The following is a 20,705-nucleotide window of genomic DNA, read 5'->3' as shown; positions in this document are numbered from 1 at the left end:
GCAATTGAGGCTGCGGCTTTGCGGCCTTCTGCAGGCCTATGCTTCCTTCTGTAATCTGGCACCATCTTGTGGTGACCGATGGTATGACAAGACAACCAGCAATGCTAATGGAGCTTCCCCTGTGTTTTCACTGCCATCTCCTTCCCTCTAATTAGAACCCCAAAACGTTATATATATTTTTCATTCTAACACCCTGTAGAATAAAATGGCGGTCGTTGCAATACCTTCCGTGACCCTGTATTTGCGCAGAAGTCTTACAAGCGCACTTTTTTGGGATTTTTTTTTTTTTTATAAAAAAATAAGACACCAGTGAAGTTAGCCTAATTTTGTTTTATATCGTGAAAGATAATGTTACATCGAGTAAATTGATACCAAACATGTCACGCTTCAAAATTGCGCCCGCTCATGGAATGGCGACAAACTTTTACCCTTCAAAATCTCCATAGGCAATGTTTAAAAAAATTCTACAGGTTGTATGTTTCGAGTTACAAAGGAGGTCTAGGACTAGAATTATTTCTTGCGCTCTACCAATCGCGGTGATACCTCACATGTGTGGTTTGAACACCGCTTTCATATGTGGGCGCTACTCACTTATGCGTTCGCTTCTGTGTGCGAGCTCGGCGGGACGGGGCGCGTTTCTGGCTTTTAACTTTTTTAGCTGCCTCCTAGATTCCAAGCAAAATTTGTCAAACTCTGCTTTAAGCTAGTGCATTGTTGGTTCACTTATCTTTTCCTTCAACTTCCCTTCTAAATTTTTTTCTCCTTTGTCTGAATTTCTCACTTCCTGTTCCTCCTCAGTAAGCTTGCCCCCATCATGTGAGCCGCTCTGGGGGTTAGTCAGCGTGCTCGCCCCCTTCCTTGGGACTACATCCCTGCGTGGAGATGCTGTAAACACAGTTAAAGCGGAGGTTCACCCGCACATTACACTTTTTCCCCTTAGCTTCCTGCTCGTTTTCTCTAGGGGAATCGGCTATTTGTTTTAAAATATGATCCGTACTTACACGTTTAAGAGATGCATCTCCTCCGCCGCTTCCGGGTATGGGCTGCGGGACTGGGCGTTCCTTCTTGATTGACAGTCTTCCGAGAGGCTTCCGACGGTCGCATCCATCGCGTCACGATTTTCCGAAAGAAGCCGAACGTCGGTGCGCAGGCGCAGTATAGAGCCGCACCGACGTTCGGCTTCTTTCGGCTACTCGTGACGCGATGGATGCGACCGTCGGAAGCCTCTCGGAATACTGTCAATCAAGAAGGAACGCCCAGTCCCGCAGCCCATACCCGGAAGCGGCGGAGGAGATGCATCTCTTAAACGTGTAAGTACGGATCATATTTTAAAACAAATAGCCGATTCCCCTAGACAAAACGAGCAGGAAGCTAAGGGGAAAATAGAAAAAAAAAACGAATTGGGTGAACTCCCGCTTTAAGCCCCCTTCACACTGGGGTAAGGCGCCATTATTTTTAGCAGGGATAGTTGGGAGCTATGGGAAGGGGCTACCAGGAACCATTAGGAACTGGACAAAATCTGTACAGTGTATGGTCAGCTTCAGACAGTACATAACAAGACAAGACAAAACAAGACAAAACACTACACACTACTACTTACAAGAAACATAAAAAATAAATAAAAAAAGCGAGACTTCTTTTTCAAGGTTAACTCCACATTCCCATCGCACAAGTTCCTGTATAAAGCTTCAAAAGGATTTGGGTGCTGCAGCAACGGAAACAGGTTTAAAGTACCAATGCAGATATTTGCCAGCACACCATTTGCCAGCACACCATGGATGAACAAGATGGTGTCCAAATGGTTTTATTGCCTTCATCACATGGCTGACAAAGGGGGGCCTTTGTGGCCAGTGGGAGTAGAAAATGTCACAGCGTCTGGGGAAGTAAACAATTTCTCAGGCTTGATAATCAGAGGGAATAGAAAAATTACATAGCACCTGTGGCCATAGAAAGAGGTATAGTGTCCGATCATTGGTATTAGTAGAAGGAATAATGCCCCATCATTGGTAATAGAACGAGACATGGCCCATCATTCGTGTTAATAGAAGGAATAGTGGCCCATCATTGGTATTAGCAGGAGGAATAGTGTTCCATCATTGGTATTAGTAGAAAGAATAGTGGCCAATTATTGGTATTAGGAGGAGGAATAGTGCTCTATCATTGGTATTAGTAGAAAGAATAGTGGTCCCTCATTGGTATTAGTAGGAGGAATAGTGGTCTATCATTGGTATTAGTAGGAGGAATAGTGCTCTATCATTGGTATTAGGAGGAGGAATAGCGCCCTATCATTGGTATTAGGAGGAGGAATAGCGCCCTATGATTGGTATTAGGAGGAGGAATAGTGGTCCCTCATTGGTATTAGTAGGAGGAATAGTGCTCTATCATTGGTATTAGCAGGAGGAATAGCGCCCTATCATTGGTATTAGGAGGAGGAATAGCGCCCTATCATTGGTATTAGGAGGAGGAATAGCGTCCTATCATTGGTATTAGGAGGAAGAATAGTGGTCCCTCATTGGTATTAGGAGGAGGAATAGTGGTCCCTCATTGGTATTAGGAGGAGGAATAGTGGTCCCTCATTGGTATTAGGAGGAGGAATAGTGGTCCCTCATTGGTATTAGGAGGAGGAATAGTGGTCCCTCATTGGTATTAGGAGGAGGAATAGTGGTCCCTCATTGGTATTAGGAGGAGGAATAGTGGTCCCTCATTGGTATTAGGAGGAGGAATAGTGGTCCCTCATTGGTATTAAGAGGAGGAATAGTGCTCTATCATTGGTATTAGTAGGAGGAATAGTGCTCTATCATTGGTATTAGTAGGAGGAATAGTGCTCTATCATTGGTATTAGTAGGAGGAATAGCGCCCTATCATTGGTATTAGGAGGAGGAATAGTGGTCCCTCATTGGTATTAGGAGGAGGAATAGTGGTCCCTCATTGGTATTAGGAGGAGGAATAGTGGTCCCTCATTGGTATTAGGAGGAGGAATAGCGCCCTATCATTGGTATTAGTAGGAGGAATATCGCGCCCTATCATTGGTATTAGGAGGAGGAATAGTGCTCTATTGTTGGTAGTAGTTAAAGGAATTGTGACCCATCATTATTATTAATCTTAGGAATAGTGGCCCATTATTGGTATTAGTAAGAGGAATAGTGCCGCATTGTTGGTATCAATAGGGGGATTAAGTTCCCCATTGTTGGTGTTAATGGGGAAAATGGTGCCAAATAGTTGAAGCCAGTGGGTGGAATAGTCTCCCATTGTTTGTGTCAATAGCAGGAATTACTGTTGGTGTCCAGTGGTATTAATGAATTTTAGCAGTGGGGGGGGGGGGGAAATAGTGCCCCAAGGGCTGGATAAGAATAAGCAAGTGCCGCATCTGGCCCACAGGCTGCAGTTTGGAGACCACTGGTGTAGGGTGTTAGTTTACCGTATCACTTTTTCTGAAAAGGTGATGTCCAAAAGCTTTGTGGACACCTGTCTGTCACAAATATATGAGCGTTTTAGGCAACCCACTCCAAAATCCTGGGCATCGATATAAAGTTGTCCTCCTTTGCAACTATAACAGTCTCAACTGTCCAATTAGGCCTCATACAGACGACCCAACATGTACGATGAAAACGGTCCGCGGACCGTTTTCATCGGACATGTCCGCTGGGATCATTCGGTCTGATGGCTGTACACACCATCAGACCAAATTCCGCGCGGACAGAATACGCAGAGATGACGCGGCGACGTGACGGCGACATGCGCGAACCCAGAAGTTCAATGCTTCCACGCATGCGTCTAATCACTTTGACGCGATGCACGGTTTCTCGGGCCAGCGGACATGTCCGATGAGTCGTACTGACCATCGGACATGCCCGGCGGACAGGCTTCCAGCGAACATGTTTCTTAGCATGCTAAGAAACATTTGTCCGCTGGAAACCTGTCCGGTGGGCCGGAAAATTGTCCGGTCGGCCCTACACACGACCGAACATGTCTGCTGAAACTGGTCCGACTGACCAGTTTCAGCGGACATGTTCGGTCGTGTGTACGAGGCCTAAGGCTTTCCCCAAGATTTTGGAGTTTGTTTGTGGGAATTTGTGCCCATTTGTGAGTTCAGGTACTAATTTTCAATGAGAAGACGTGGCTCACAATCAGTGTTCCAGTTCATCCCAGAGGTGATCAGTAGGGTTGAGATCAGGGTCCCCCAAGTTCCTCCACACAAAACTGGTCAAATCATGTCACTACGGAGTTGGCTTTATGTGCCTAAACTCAATCATTTAGAAAGGGGTCCGCATACATTTGGCCATTTATTTTGTATTTAGACATTCTTCTCACCTTTGGTATGAGCCTGTCCAGATATTCTGCTCGCTTCTCATGTGATGGGTGGGTGGAAAGCAATTCCGGGACATGAGGCTCTTCTCCATAAGTCTCCAACACCATCATCTGTTTCCAGAACACCGAGCTAGCCCTCACGTCAACGCAGGCCTGGAGGACAAACCAACACGTTAACCTTTAGGACATCTCTGAATCATAAAAAAAGAAAGAATACCATGCTGCTAATTTAAATGAGAAGAATTGGAAGAACGGGACAGAGCATTATTGTGACCGTATAGAAGAATGTGTCTGAACTTCTGAAATTACCTTCAATCACATTCAAGTGAATGTAAACCTCAGACATGAAATATAAACAAAACATATCCCTCTATAGTGTGTACGAGTCTCATTCCAGAGCACAAAGTATCATTTCTGTTTGCTGCTTCATTCCTCTGCTATCTGCATAAGTAATTTCTGCCAAATTTTCCTGACACCAAGAGAGAAAAATGGTGACGGGGGAGGGACCTCAACTCTCCTCACTGAGCTATGCAGAGTATGACTTTAGTTCTCCGCTCCTTTTTTTCTGACAGCTCAGACAAGCTTTAAATATACAGGATAATGGGAAAGTGTTGTATGACCTCAACATGACATATTTACACTTGTGAATACAAATGTTCTTCAGAGCACATGCGCTGATGACATCATCGGCGCAGTATACTGTAAATATCGTCTAAACAGCGCACGTTTAGGAGATATTTAGGTAAGCCTTATTCTAGGCGTACCCTCTAAATACAAAGTGTAAAGGGAGGTTAACAACCTCTTTGAAGTGGAGGTTCACCCTAAAAAAAAATTCTAACATTACATCCAGCATACTAACGACATGTAAAGTATGCTGGTATTTTATTTTTTTCCGTATATACCGTGTAATTGTTATTTTCTGATTCTGATTCCCGCGGGACTAGGCGTTCCTATTGAAAGCTTAGCTGATTGACGTCTGGTGAAAATCTTCCCATGTCGCATAAAGCGCGTCACCAGTTTTCCGTAAATAGCCGGCATGCGAGTCGGCGCTATACGGCGCCTGCGCCCACCGTGTAGCGCTGACTGCGCAGGCGCCATTAAAGTGCCGACTTCAATATGAATTTTTTTGGTCTTTTTTTGTTTGTTTAGCAGAAAACTAAAACCCAGCGGTGATTAAATACCACCAAAGAAAGCTCTATTTGTGTGAAAAAAAAAAATAACAATTTAATATGGGTACAGTGTTGCATGATCGTGCAATTGTCATTCAACGTGTGACAGTGCTGAAAACCGAAAATTGGCCTGGGCAGGAAGTGCCCAGTAAGAAAGTGGTTAAAGCGGAGGTTCGCCGGTAAAATGCTGTTTTTACCCTTAGATTGATGCTCATTTAGTCTAGGGGAATCGGCTAGTTGTTTTAAAATCCGAGCATTACTTACCGTCGTAGAGGGCGATCTTCTCCGCCACTTCCGGGTATGGGCTGCGGGACTGGGCGTTCCTTCTTGATTGACAGTCTTCCGACAGGCTTCCGACGGTCGCATCCATCGCGTCACGATTTTCCGAAAGTAGCCGAACGTCGGTGCGCAGGCGCAGTATAGAGCCGCACCGACGTTCGGCTTCTTTCGGCTACTCGTGACACGATGGATGCGACCGTCGGAAGCCTCTCGGAAGACTGTCACTCAAGAAGGAACGCCCAGTCCCGAAGACCCATACCCGGAAGTGGCGGAGAAAATCGCTCTCTACAACGGTAAGTAATGCTCGGATTTTAAAACAACTAGCCGATTCCCCTAGACAAAATGAGCATCAATCTAAGGGTAAAAACAGCATTTATGGGTGAACTCCCGCTTTAAGTAAGCTTTATGCCTAAAATGTGTATTTTAACAAGTGTGAAAATAAAAAATAAAATAATGACCTGGCAGCAAAGGGGTTAATATACATTTACATTGCGGATATTTTTGTATTACCGAAAGGCTTGGACTTTTATTCGGCCATCTTTGGAATAATGACACCTCCACCTTTCCCCGGAGTAATACCACCAACCACCACTAGTGCAGCTTTCTGCCTGCTCAGCAGACCATTAATCGGCATCAGCAGACTGCCAATCAGATGTGTACATTGGGTAAGGCATACAGTATTTGTGCATTGCACATGTAGTAGAGGGTTTTCTAGAGCTGGCAGGTAAAACGATGATTTAAAAAAAAAATCCTTTTTATATATTGGCGTAAAAGCAGGACTGGCGGGTGTCACAACATGACCTTTCAATTCCCAATTAAAGCGTGACGGACGGCAGGAAAAGTGGCGGTGGTTTTCGCAATGGCAGCACAGATGGCAGCTGTGATTTAATACGACAGACAGGCACATAATAGTGATACATCGCGGTGTAATATTGCGCGTGCGGTGCGATATTCCTCCCCAGATCCTCGTCCCGAGTCCTGATGAAGAGAGTGACAAAATGGCCATCACATCATAATCCGGAGTGATGAATCGTCTTTGGCTCCTTCGCAACGCTTACTCGAGATTACTATATCAGCCTGATCACCCTCCATCTTCAGTCTATTGTCATTATAATTCCCCGACTTACTGGAAATCCTCGCCTCTGCTTCGTGAAGAACTTTCAAATTTAAAATGGACTAATCAATAAAAAGAATTGGCATTTGAACCCAGTTGGGTGCCTCTGATACCCTGGAAAATAGGTACCTATTGTTATATCCGCCACTTTCTCAATGACCCTCAATTAGTGGGGGTCTCCGTCCATTAGGGGCACCAGGGCGCCGCCCCCTCTATCCACGCCACCCCCTATATTAATAATGGATAGATTCAGGCATAGGTGACCAAGCTTATAGTCAAGAGACAGGAGGTCTTCACCCAGTGGTCAGAGGGGCCCCAGCTAGAATTCAGGAGACAGGAGGTCTCACCCAGGGTTCAGAGGTGACTCAGCCAGAAGTCAGGAAACAGGAGGTCTCACCCAGTGGTCAGAGGCGCTCCAGCCAGAAGTCAGGAGGTCTCACCTAGGGATCAGAGGTGACCCAGCCAGGAATCAAGAGGCAGAATATTGCAACCAGGGGTCAGAGATAGTCTCACCCAGGGGTCAGATGTGACCCAGCTAGGAGTCAAGAGACAGGAGGTCTCACCTAATGATCAGAGGTGACCCAGCCAGGAATCAAAAGGCAGGAGATTGCAACCACGGATCAGAGATGGTCTCACCCAGGGGTCAGATGTGACCCAGCTAGGAGTCAAGAGACAGAAGGTCTCACCTAGTGATCAGAGGTGACCCAGCCAGAAATCAAGAGACAGAACATTGCAACCAGGGATCAGAGATGGTCTCACCCAGGGGTCAGATGTAACCCAGCTAGGAGTCAAGAGACTGGAGGTCTCACCTAGTGATCAGAGGTGACCCAGCCAGGAATCAAGAGACAGAAGATTGCAACCAGGGATCAGAAGTAGTCTCACCCAGGGGTCAAAGGTGACCCAGCCAGGAGTCAAGAGACAGGAGGTCTCACATAGGGGTCAGTGGGGCCCCAGCCAGAAGTCAGGTAACAGCTAGAAAGAGGGCAGTATGTTGTCCACACTGTAATAATATAGCCAGATAGGGGCAAGCCACCCTTTGGGCAACACAGACCCAAGGTGCCTTAGGTGCAAGAATCGGAGTCTTGTAGCCAACGACCCTATATCTTGTCGTATTTGGTTGGGCATTCCCTGTTAATATATATAACCTTTTTATACGGTAGATTATTATTGACCTCCACCTTCCACTCCACCAACTTAGGGGGTACGGGTCGCATCCACTGCCAGGCAATAACCTTCCGCACCGAGAACAAGGTCTCATGCAGGAACGTCTTTATGTATTTGTCTATAGTATCCAGAAGCACCCCGAGTAGGCACTGTTTTGGGTCCAACGTGACCGGAGAGCCCATGTGGTCGTGCAGAAAGGTTACAACTTGCGCCCACAGGCCCTGTATTTTGGGACATGACCATAGTAAGTGAGGCATTTTGATATTTTCATTAATCTTCCCAACAGCCATCCCACTCACTGCTTGCATCAGGACGGAGGGCTCTTGTTTTCAGGAAGCTATGTCGGCTATGTCACCAGCCATGACCTGCCAGCATTGCCTAGAGCAGCGATGGTGAACCTTGGCACCCCAGATGTTTTGGAACTACATTTCCCATGATTCTCAACTACACTGTAGAGTGCCTGAGCATCATGGGAAATGTAGTTCCAAAACATCTGGGGTGCCAAGGTTCGCCATCACTGGCATAAAGCATGGGCGCAGAGGTGGCTCTAGGCTTTGTGAGGCATTTGGCAAAACTTAGACACGAGGCCCCACTCATGTGCCCCATGTACCAGTCTGCAGTCCCTGTCTGTGGGAAGGTGTGTATGTGATGCTCAGTACAGTACCTTGCATGCCAGTGCCAGCCGGGCAGGTGTGGAGCGACTAAGTGAGCGGTGGGGGCTGAAGGAGCAGTCCCAGCTGCCTTAGGGCCCCACATGGACATGCTGCCTGCACGTCTTGTGGGGATGGCACCTGGAGCTGTCATCCTGACACTGCCGCCACCTAGAGGCCTTTGCTGTCCCGTACCTACTTGCCACCGGACCGGATGCTCCATGAGGAGTCAGCTATTAGCCAGTACCCGATTGGTTGTCAGTCAGCCCCTGGGCCACAGAGTCCCAGCAGGGGTAGGGTGAGCCACCGGCGCTGTAATCGGTGTTTTTCATCACAGGCAAATTAGGCGGCTGTGAGTGCGAGGCCTTAGGCGACCACCTAATTTGCCTAATTAGAGAGCCGCCTTTGCATGGGCACTCAACCTGTGGCCCTCCAGCTGTTGCAAAACTACAAGTCCCATCATGCCTCTGCCCCAAGTTTGTAACTGTCAGTCTTTGCAATGCATCATGGGACTTGTAGTTTCACAACAGCTGGCGGGCCACAGGTTGATCAACCATGGCATAGAGAAACACTGAGAGCCACCGATGATGTCACTGGGTCTTGAAAATAGGTATGTAATGAAAACAGCGAGGTCTTATTTTTTTTTTTTTTTAAGTGTATTTTTTGTGCGTGTACTCGAGAGAGGAGCCGGACTGCAGGAGTTGGGAGTAGGCAGGCCTCCCCCAGAGGCAATCTGCCACCTTTCTCCATGCCCTGGGTGGCAATGGAGGGTGCGAGAGGGGGTCCTCCCACACAGCCCGCCCTACCTGCTCCGCTTTGAAGCCCAACGGGGCAGAGGGACTCCCTACAAGGGAGTGAGAGGATTTGCCCGCTCAACCAGCCCCGTTAGTCCTTCGCCTCTCTTTTTTAGAGACCGCGTGGTCAAAGTGCGTGCATGTTAACCCAATTTCGAGTGCGTTAAAGTGTGGTGTTTTTTTGTGGGAGGGGGGTGGGCGTACTAAGCGCAGGCTTACCTCGCATAGCACACCCACCGGGAGCCGGGCTGAGACCACCAAACTCAATTCACATGTAGCCGGGACCGGGATCCGAACCTCTAGCTGCAGAGGTGAATGGCTTGTCAGCGCAGTGCCAATCGCGTTGAGCCACCGCAGCTCCCTGCAGCGAGGTCTTATTTAAAGAAATAAAATAAATAGCATATTGATGAGGGTGGAAATAAGGAACCAGGGAAAGCAACATCTAAGCAGATTAAACTTCAGCTTTAAATAGAAAAAAAAAAAAAAGAGAAGGAATGTTCTCCAATATTCACCCTGAAAAGGGAATAAGCCGTAATGATATTTCCGTTTGACTGGCATAAGATCTGCCTGTGAAAGTAGGCTATTACGTGACTTTTAAAATTGATTTCTGGAGTGATTGAGTAAAGTAGGTCATTTAAAGACGACTCCGCCGTCAGAGCAATCAGTGGCTGAGACGACGCAGGTGGATGTGAGAGAGCTAAGAAGCTTGGACTGGGAATTGTCGGCTGCAAAAAAGAAAGAAGAAGAAAAAAGAAAAGCCTTGTGTGCGAAGTCTGTGATGACGGTGGGTTTTAGGAGGACACAAAGCGCACGCAATGGAAGGACAAGCGTCTGCCTCTCCCTGGAGGTCTCTAACAGCGGCGGATTCTGTTCTGGTAAATGCTACATCTGCCTTTTGTTTTGTAGAGCAAGTCTGTGTTAACCATTCCCTGGCTGGACAACACTGTGCCTCAACCCAAACTTTTAGCGACCAGAGGACAGCGCTAAGAAAAAAAACATACAACTAGTGTGCACCGCTATGGCCGCCTACATTAACCACTTCCATACCAGGCACTTACGCAGCTTCCCGCCCAAGCCAATTTTCAGCTTTCAGCGCTGTCGCACTTTGAATGGCAATTGCGCGGTCATGCTACACTGTACCCAAACAAAATTGGCGTCCTTTTTTCCCCACAAATAGAGCTTTCTTTTGGTGGTATTTGATCACCTCTGCGATTTTTTTTTTTTGCGCAACAACTAAAAAAAGGCTGAAAATTTGGAAAAAAAAATTATGTTTTTATTTTTTTCTGTTAATTTTTTTGTAAATAAGTTTTCTCTTTCAATTACGGGCACTGATATGGCGGCACTAATGGGCACCGATGAGATGGCACTGATGGACATCGATGAGGTAGTACTGACGGGCACAGATGAGGTGGCACTGATTGGCGACGCTGGTATGCGACACTGATGGGCACTCATAGGCGGCACTGATGGGCACTCATAGGTGGCACTGATGGGCACACATAGACGGCACTGATGGGCACACATAGACGGCACTGATGGGCACACATAGGCGGCACTGATGGGCACACATAGGCGGCACTTATGGGTGGCACTGATGGATACTTATGGGTGGCACAGATGGGCACTGATAGGTGGGCACTGGGCATGGATGGGCACTGTGGGGTGGCACTGATGGACACTGTGGGGTGGCACTGATGGACACTGGGGTGGCACTGATGGACACTGTGGGGCAGCACTGATTTTTCCAGGTTGCCAGTCAGTGCCCATTTGTAGGCACTGATTGGCATCTTTTTTCTTTTTTTTTTAATGCTTTTTTTTTTTTTTTTAGACTTTTTTTTTTTTTTTTTGCAGGCTTTTTTTTTTTTTTTGCCCACCCTGGTGGTCCAGGGTGGGCATCCCTGGTGGTCCAGTGTGGCGATCCGAGGGGGGGCTGCGCTGATAAACAATCAGCGCGAACCCCCCTGTCAGGAGAGCCGCCGATCGGCTCTCCTCTACTCGCGTCTATCAGACGCGAGTGAGGAAGAGCCATCAACGGCTCTTCCTGTTTACATCGTGATCAGCCGTGATTGGACACGGCTGATCGCGTGGTAAAGAGCCCCGGCCGGAGGCTCTTTACCGAGATCGGAGATGCAGGGTGTCACACTGACACCCCGCATCACCGATCGCCGCGATGCGCGCGGCATGAAATCCTGCAGGACGTTCTAGAACGTCCTGTCAGGATTTCATAACCACTTCCCGGACGTAAATCAGCTATAGGCCGGGCGGGAAGTGGTTAAATGTTCTTAGTTACACATGGAGTCTGGTGGATGAAGCACCTGCTGTCATATCTTGAGGACTTCTGTCATCATGCCATACAAAAATGGCAACCAACCCACTTGCGGACATTTTAATGTTCTACTTGCAGACTTGCTTTATTTTTCTAGATACAATAAAAGAGCCAAGGTGTGTGACCACAACTTCCATCCATGATTATACCTAAACAAAGACTTCTTGGTGTTCATAAAATGTCATAGGCCTCCGATTCACAGACTCATCAGCTTGAGATCCAAGCAACTCCTTGCCAGACATTCTGTTACGCCTCATTGTGGTGCCCAAAGCAATTACATGAAAATGTCGCCATAAAATGTGAATCCTGTATAGTAACCTGTCGAATTGACATTTCGGAGGCTGACTTCCAAGTGCGGTGCATGCGAGATGATAACACGGTGATGGAAACTCATGGGAATGAAATCTGAAATTCAAAGCAGGGCCAATATTTGCATGTGTACAAGCTCCCTGACAAAGGAAGTTCCTTTGCTGCAGTTTGTTCATCATCATGCCAAACAGACAAGATGTAAAGAGAACATTCCATCACAACGTTCCGTCCCATCATTCTGGACAGGAGTGGATTTCATAGACGGCGCGAGTTGCGGCTCCTGTCCCTGCACATCCCGCTACCGATAATCCTTTACAGCAGGAATATGCAATTAGCGGACCTCCAGCTGTTGCAGAACTACAATTCCCATAAGGCATAGCAACACTCTGACAGCCACAAGCATGACACCCAGAGGCAGAGGCACGAAGGGTACTTGTAGTTTTGCAACAGCTGGAGGTCCGCTAATTGCATATCCCTGCTTTACAGCCACGACTAGTATAGACCCAAATCTACCCACAAGATGGGGACCAGTTACAAAAATTGATGAAAAGGTCAAATGCATTAACCACTTAATCACCGCCTCATGGACAAAATACGTCTACAAGGTGGTTCCTTAACTCTGGGAGGACGTCCTCCAAGAATCCCGTGTGCGCGCCCCCTGCCGGGTCCAGAGGAGCGGGCGCATTATGGATCACGGTAAATCGCCGCTGATAGCGGCGGTTTACCACTTGATCGCTCCGTCCACTGACGGAGCGATCACTTGTAAAAAAAACGGCGTCATGTGATGACGCCGGTTCCTCCCTCCCCTCTCTGTACCGAACGGTACAGTGTGAGAGGAGAGGGGAGGGAGCGGATGTCAGTGGCAGTGCTGTGGGCTGGATCTGTGACAAATGCAGTCACAGATCTAGCCATCCATCCATCCCTGCTCAGCCATCCCTGCCCCATACTGTGCAATCCCTACAATACTCTGCAATGCCCCACAATGCCCCGCAATACTCTGCAATACCCCGCAATATCCTGCAATACCCTGCAATACCTCGCAATACCCTGCAATACCCTGCAATACTCTGCAATACTCTGCAATACCTCGCAATACCCTGCAATACTCTGCAATACCCTGCAATACCCCGCAATACCCCGCAATGCCCCACAATACTCTGCAATACCCCGCAATACCCTGCAATACCTCGCAATACCCTGTAATACTCTGCAATACCCCGCAATACCCTGCAATACTCTGCAATACCCCGCAATACTCTGCAATACCCCGCAATACTCTGCAATACCCCGCAATACTCTGCAATACCCCGCAATACTCTGCAATACCCCGCAATACTCTGCAATACCCCGCAATACTCTGCAATACCCCGCAATACTCTGCAATACCCCGCAATACTCTGCAATACCCCGCAATACTCTGCAATACCCTGCAATACCCCGCAATACTCTGCAATACCCCGCAATACTCTGCAATACCCCGCAATACTCTGCAATACCCCGCAATACTCTGCAATACCCCGCAATACTCTGCAATACCCCGCAATACTCTGCAATACCCCGCAATACCCCGCAATACTCTGCAATACCCTGCAATACTCTGCAATACCCTGCAATACTCTGCAATACCCTGCAATACTCTGCAATACCCTGCAATACCCTGCAATACCCTGCAATACTCTGCAATACTCTGCAATACCTCGCAATACTCTGCAATACCCGTTTTTATTCAGTATTTTTGCGGAAAAACGTGTCAAACTAAAATAAAAGTAAAGTAAAGAGAACACTAAAATATATATAATTTTTAACGCGCCCCTGTCCCCGTATGCAGAAGCGAACACACGCGTAAGTCCCGCCCATATATGAAAACGGTGTTCAAGCCACACATGTGAGGTATCGCTGCGAACGTTAGAGCGAGAGCAATAATTTTGGCCCTAGACCTCCTCTGTAACTAAAAACATATAACCAGTAAAAATATTTAAAACGTCGCCTATGGGGATTTTTAAGTAGCGAAGTTTGGCGCCAGTCCACGAGCGTGTGCAATTTTGAAGGGTGACACGTTGGGTATCTATTTACTCGGCGTAACTTCATCTTTCACATTATGCAAAAGAATGAAGAAAAAATACTAAATTTGCTAAATTTTATAACAGAAACAAAAGAAAAAATGTTTTTTTTTTACAGAATTTTCAGTCTTTTCTCTTATAGCGCAAAAAATAAAAAACCCAACGGTGATTAAATACCACCAAAAGAAAGCTCTATTTGTGTGAAAAAAAGGACGAAAATTTCATTTGGGTACAGTGTTGTATGACTGAGTAATTGTCATTCAAATTGTGAGAGCACAGAAAGCTGAAAATTGGTCTGGTTATTAAGGGGGTTTAAGTGCCCAGTGGTCAAGTGGTTAAATAGCGATGTTTCAAAGCTGTGAAAAAGTATTTGCCCCCTTCCTTATCTGTTTTTTTTTGCATATTTGTCACAATTAACCACTTCAGTCCCAGAACAATTTACCCCCTTCCTGACCAGAGCATTTATTTTTGCGATTCGGCACTGCGTCGCTTTAGCTGACATATGCGTGGTTGTGTGACGTTGTACCCAAACCAAATTTACATCCTTTTTTTACCACAAATAGAGCTTTCTTTTGGTGGCATTTGATCACCTCTGCGGCTTTTATTTTTTGCGCTATTAAAAAAAAAAAGCGTAAATTTTGAAAAAAAAGCTATGGGCCAGATTCACGTACCGCGGCGTATCTATAGTCGGGCGTAGCCCATCTCATATGCGCTACGCCGACGTAACTTACTGAGGCAAGTACTGTATTCACAAAGCACTTGCTCCCTAAGTTACGGCGGCGTAGCGTATATGGGCCGGCGTAAGCCCGCCTAATTCAAAGTAGGCTGGTAGGGGGCGTGTTGTATGGAAATGAATCGTGACCCCATGTAAATGAAGCGCCTAACGAACGGCGCATGCGCGCCCATGCTCAGTATCACGTCGAATTTTCTCCCTAAGTTACGCCGGCTCAATGCCTGTGACGTGAACGTAACGTACGCACAGCCCCATTCACGTGCAACTTACGTAAAAAGATACGCTTGTGCCGACGTCCATACTTTGCATTACCTGCACCTCATATAGCAGGGGTAACGTTACGCCGGATGTAAGCCTTACGTAAACGGCGTAGCGGGCACAAGCACGTTCGTGAATCGGCGTATCTAGCTCATTTACATATTCGACGTGTAAATCTACGGAATCGCCCCTTGCGGCCAGTGTAAATATGCACCCAAGATACGACGGTGTACGGCAACTTACATCGGTCGGCTGAAGCCATATTTCAGGCGTATCTAGGTTTTAGAATACCGCGCATAGATACGACGGCGCATCTTTTAACTTACGCGGCGTATCATTAGATACGCAGGCGTAAAAGCTTTCTGAATCTGGCCCAATATTTTTGACTTTTTGCTACAATAAATATCCCCCAAAAAAATATATAAAAAAAAAGTTTTTTTCCCCTCAGTTTAGGCCGATATGTCCTGAAGCTGCAAAGCACCCCCCAGACCATCACATTACCACCACCATGTCTGTCTGCTGGTACGATTTTCTTTTTATGAAATGCGGTGTTCGTTTTACGCCAGATGTAAGAGGTGCCCTTCTCATCAGTCCACAGAATATTTGACCAAAAGTCTTGGGGATAATCAAGATGTTTTTTGGGAAAATGTGAGAAGAGCCTTTGTGTTCTTTTCGGTCAGCAGTGGCTTTGGCCTTGGAACTCTCCCTTGGACGCCATTTTTTCCCTGTCTCTTTCTTATGCCGCATACACACCATCACTTTATGTGATGAAAAAAAACGACACTTTCTGTGAAGTAAAAAATGACGTTTTTGAAACTTCAATTTTCAAAGACGAAGTTGCCTACACACCATCGTTTTTCTCACAATGTTCTAGCAAAGTGAGGTTACGTTCTCACCACTTTTTCCATTGAAGCTCGCTTCATAAGTAGCTTCTGGGCATGCGTGGATGAAAAAACGTCTTAGAAAACAACGTTTTTTGCTACACACGGTCAATTTCTGTGAAGTAAAAAGTGCACTTTTGAAAAACGACACATAAAATTGAAGCATGCTTCAATTTTTTTTGGTCGTTTTTTACAAGACATAAAACGACGTTTTCCCCACACACAGTCAATTAAAGTGACGTTTTTAAAAACGTCATTTTTTTTCATCACATAAAGTGATGGTGTGTACGCGGCATTATAGTTGAATCATGAACACTGATCTTACCTGAAGCAAGTGAGGCCTGCAGTTCTTTAGATGTAGTTCTGGGTTATTTTATGACCTCCTGGATCAGTTGTCGTTGTGCTCTTGGAGTAATCTTGTAAGGCCGGCCATTCCTGGGAAGGTTCATCACTTTTCCAAATGTTCTCCATTTGTGGATAATGGCTCTCACCGTGGTTTGCTGGAGTCCCAAAGCCTTATGCCGCGTACATACGATCGGACATTCCGACATTAAAACCGTGGATTTTTTTTTCAGACGGATTGTTCGCTCAAACTTGTCTTGCATACACACGGTCACACAAATGTTGTCGGAAATTCCGAACGTCAAGAACGCGGTGACATACAACACGTGACGAGCCGAGAAAAGTTCAACGCTTTCCAAGCATGCGTCGACTTGATTCCGAGCATGCGTGTTTTTTTTTTTGCGCGTTGAAATTGCATACAGACGATCGGAATTTCCGACAAGAACTTGGACGACGTCAGATGTGACGAATCGTGTGGGGAGGAGTGACGTGCTGGGGTGTTGTGTGTGTCACCGCGGGCGATTCACTTATTGGCCAAGCACTCATATCATAATGACTATTCAATGTCGACCTTTTGTTGCTAACTAACATTTATATTTTTATGGACTATATCTCATGTAAATCGGAAGCAGTTAACCCTATAATACCGTATTTATCGGGGGGAAAAGGGCGCGCTCCCGCGTATAGCGCGCACCCCTAAAGTTGCCCGAAATTCCTGTGGAAAAAAGATTTTTTGTACTTACAGTTTTGGTGTCTTGCGCGGCGGCCTCGTCGGGTCCGGCGTCCGTCTGTGGCTTCGGGTGTCCTCTTTGTCGGGTTCGGCGTCCTTCTGCGGCATCCTCCCCCCTCGTTTCCCACCCTGAGTTTGAATACTGCGCCGGCTTATACCGAGCGCAGTACACTCAGGCAGGATCGGCTACTCTCGCGCCGACGTCCTGTACGTCCAGGACGTCAGCGCGAGAAAAGCCGAGACTGCCCGACTATACACGAGTGTACTGCGCTCGGTATATGTCGGCGCAGTATTCAAACTCGGTGCTTGAAAGCTGGTATCGGCATATATCGCGCACCCACGATTTTGCCCTGATTTTCAGGGCAAAAAAGTGCGCAGTATAAGCCGATAAATACGGTACTTCATCTTTCAATGTTACTCACTCTATGTAATACACTTAAATTTAGCGCAGCTTAATTTTATAAATTACGTATTTACTCGAGTATAAGCCGACCCCCGAATATAAGCCGAGGCACCTAATTTTACCACAAAAAAATGGGAAAACTTATTGACTCGAGTAAAAGCCTAGGGTGTCCATCTGCATGCCTCACTGTGTCCATGTGCATGCCTCACTGTGTCCATGCCTCACTGTGCCCATGCCTCACTGACAAGACTTACGTTTAACATGGAAGTCTATGGAAGGGGTGCTCGAATTTGAAAAACCGGTGCTTCCCGGCCGTAGGTCCCATGGACAAAAAAATTTGCGCACTTGTAGAGAAAAAGTGGGACTATATGTATGCCAAGTCTGGGGTCCAGGGGACCTACGGCCTGGCTGGTACCCAGTCCCCAAAATTACCGGAGAAATTACCATTTAAACATGGGAATCTATGGAAGGGGTGCCCGAATTAAAAAAAAAAAAAAAAAAAAAAAAATCGGTGCTTCCCGGCCGTAGGTCCCATGGACAAAAAACTTTGCACACTTGTAGAGGAAAAGTGGGGCTATATGTATGCCAAGTCTGGCATACAGGGGACCTACGGCCTGGCCGATACCCGGTCCCCAAAGTTACCGGAGAAATTACCGTTTAACATGGGAGTCTATGGAAGGGGTGCCCGAATTTGGAAAAAAAAAAAAAATCAGTGCTTCCCGGCCGTAGGTCCCCCGGACAAAACACTTTGTGCACTTGTAGGAGGAAAAGTGGGGCTATATGTGTGCCAAGTCTGGGGTCCAGGGGACCTACGGCCTGGCTGGTACCCAGTCCCCAAAATTACCGGAGAAATTACCATTTAACATGGGAATCTATGGAAGGGGTGCCCGAGTTAAAAAAAATAAATAAATAAATAAAATCGGTGCTTCCCGGCCGTAGGTCCCCTGGACAAAAAAACTTTGCACACCGGTACCGGGTCCCAAAATTCCGGGAGATCAGGTGCAAAAAGGTGACTCGAGTATAAGCCTAGGGGGGCATTTTCAGCACAAAATAATGTGCTGAAAAACTCGGCTTATACTCGAGTACCGTATTTATCGGCGTATATCGCGCACTTTTTTCCCCCTTAAAATAGGGGGAAAATCGTGGGTGCGCGATATACGCCGATAGCCGCTTCCCGCGCTCAGTTTGAATTCCTGCGCCGACATATACTGAGTGCAGTACACTCGAGTACATTCGGCTTCGCTCGTGCTCACGCATAAACGTCACAGAGCGTGAGCGCGAGCAAAGCCGAGCCTTGCCGAATGTACCCGAGTGTACTGCACTCGGTATATGTCGGCGGAGGCGTTCGAACTGAGCGCGGGGACTTGACTTGAGGCGCGCGCTGGAGAAGCCGGGAGGACACCACCGAGGCCGCAGACGGACGCCGGACCGGACGATGGACGCTGGGAAGACACCAAAACTGTAAGTAATAAAATCATATAACATTTTTTTTTTTACAGGAATTTCGGGGGCAACTTTAGGGGTGCGCGGTATATACGCGGGAGCGCACTATACCGCGATAAATACGGTATATACGGTACATTTAACGCACAAAACTTAAAAAAAAAAATAGTCACTTTCCCTGCACATGTAATACATTTTTTTAGCTGCACACGTCTAACACTCTCTTACCTTGGCAGCAAGTTGAAGGCCGACTTTATCAGCTTCAGTCTCCAAAGTCCGGCTATATGGTCTCTCGAACACATACTGCAAGAGAGAGGATGGACGCTTTTTAGACTCTGGCGGGTTCAAGACCTCGTTAAAACACACTGTCTTCAGAAAAAGAGTAAAAAAATTCTCTGATGAATCCTGAAGAGGGATATTATTACCGTCGCCATCCGGCGGGGTACGCCAGGTCCCGACCGCCTGGAGGCCTGGACTGTGAGCTGAAAGGAAATGAATGCATCTAATAAGAGGCATAGATCAGCTGCTGGCTTTGCTGCAGTCAGAGAGGGCAAGAAAGTCAATAATCAATTCTGCCGCACAAGTGCTGATTAAATCAGGCTACCGGCAGTGCGATAACCTGCGTGCAAAGTGCAGGAACGCCGCAGACAGCGGACTTTGTAGACGCTGTACGATTAGAAAACACTGCAAATTCCTGCGGCAATAAACTCTGGGGTAGATTCAGTAAGATATGCGCATTTTTTACGTAGGCGCAGGGCACCGTTTTTGCCCTGCGCCCCCGCAAATTTTCTGCGCTACCCTCGATTCACGGAGCAGTAGCTACGTAAATTGCGAGTGCGCTCCGGAAAAATGCCCGGCGTAAGCGCGCGCAATTTAAATGATCCCGTAGGGGGCGGGAAGCATTTAAATTAGGCGCGTTCCCGCGCCGATCGTAGAGCACATGCTCCGTCGGGAAACTTTCCCGACGTGCATTGCGGCAAATGACGTCGCAAGGACGTCATTTGCTTCAAAGTGAACGTGAATGGCGTCCAGCGCCATTCACAAAATCACTTACGCAAACGACGTAAATTTCAAATTTTGCAACGCGGGAACGACGGGTATACTTTAGCATTGGCTGCCCCTGCTATAGAAGGGGCAGCCTTACGCAAAAAACCGACAAGCCCCGGACCATTTTGGTGGTCAAACACCAAGCCACTTTTTGCGATTCGGCACTGCGTCGCTTTAACCGACAACTGTGCGGTCGTGCGACGTGGTTCCCAAACAAAATTGACGTCCTTTTTTCCCCACAAATAGAGCTTTCTTTTGGTGGTATTTGATCACCTCTGTGGTTTTAATTTTTTGCGCTATAAACAAAAATAGAGCGATCATTTTTTTTTAAAAAATTCAATATTTTTTACTTTTTGCTATATTAACCGCTTAAGGACCGCCTCTTGCAGATATACGTCGGCAGAATGGCACAGCTGGGCACAAGCGCGTACAGGTACGTCCTCTACCGAAACTCCGTGACCGCAGGACCCGATCGCCGCTGGAGTCCCGCGATCGGTCCCCGGAGCTGAAGAACGGGGAGAGCTGTATGTAAACACAGCTTCCCCGTTCCTTACTGTGGCGGCGGCATCGATCGTGTGATCCCTTTTACAGGGAAACACAATCAATGACGTCACACCTACAGCCACACCCCCTACAGTTAGAAACACAAATGAGGTCACACTTAACTCCTTCAGCACCCCCTTGTGGTTAACTCC

The 20,705-nt window shown here is 47.1% G+C and overlaps 1 protein-coding gene across 4 annotated transcripts in view; it reads right to left on the bottom strand.

Annotated features, from left to right (window-relative positions):
• OMA1 (OMA1 zinc metallopeptidase) overlaps window positions 1–20,705 on the bottom strand; it is an 87,627-nt gene that overhangs the window by 22,137 nt on the left and 44,785 nt on the right. For all 4 annotated transcript variants that reach the window (XM_040360836.1, XM_040360833.1, XM_040360834.1 and 1 more), the window contains 2 exons: window positions 19,192–19,266; window positions 4,312–4,461 (listed from right to left, as the gene is read on the bottom strand). In XM_040360836.1, the coding sequence (XP_040216770.1) occupies window positions 4,312–4,461; window positions 19,192–19,266 (225 nt within the window). The remainder of the gene's footprint in view (window positions 1–4,311; window positions 4,462–19,191; window positions 19,267–20,705) is intronic.

This window comes from Rana temporaria, chromosome 7 (genome assembly GCF_905171775.1).
Source record: "Rana temporaria chromosome 7, aRanTem1.1, whole genome shotgun sequence".
NCBI lineage: Eukaryota > Metazoa > Chordata > Amphibia > Anura > Ranidae > Rana > Rana temporaria.
Note: the sequence above shows the minus strand (reverse complement) of the source record. Positions and strands in the feature narration are given on the sequence as shown.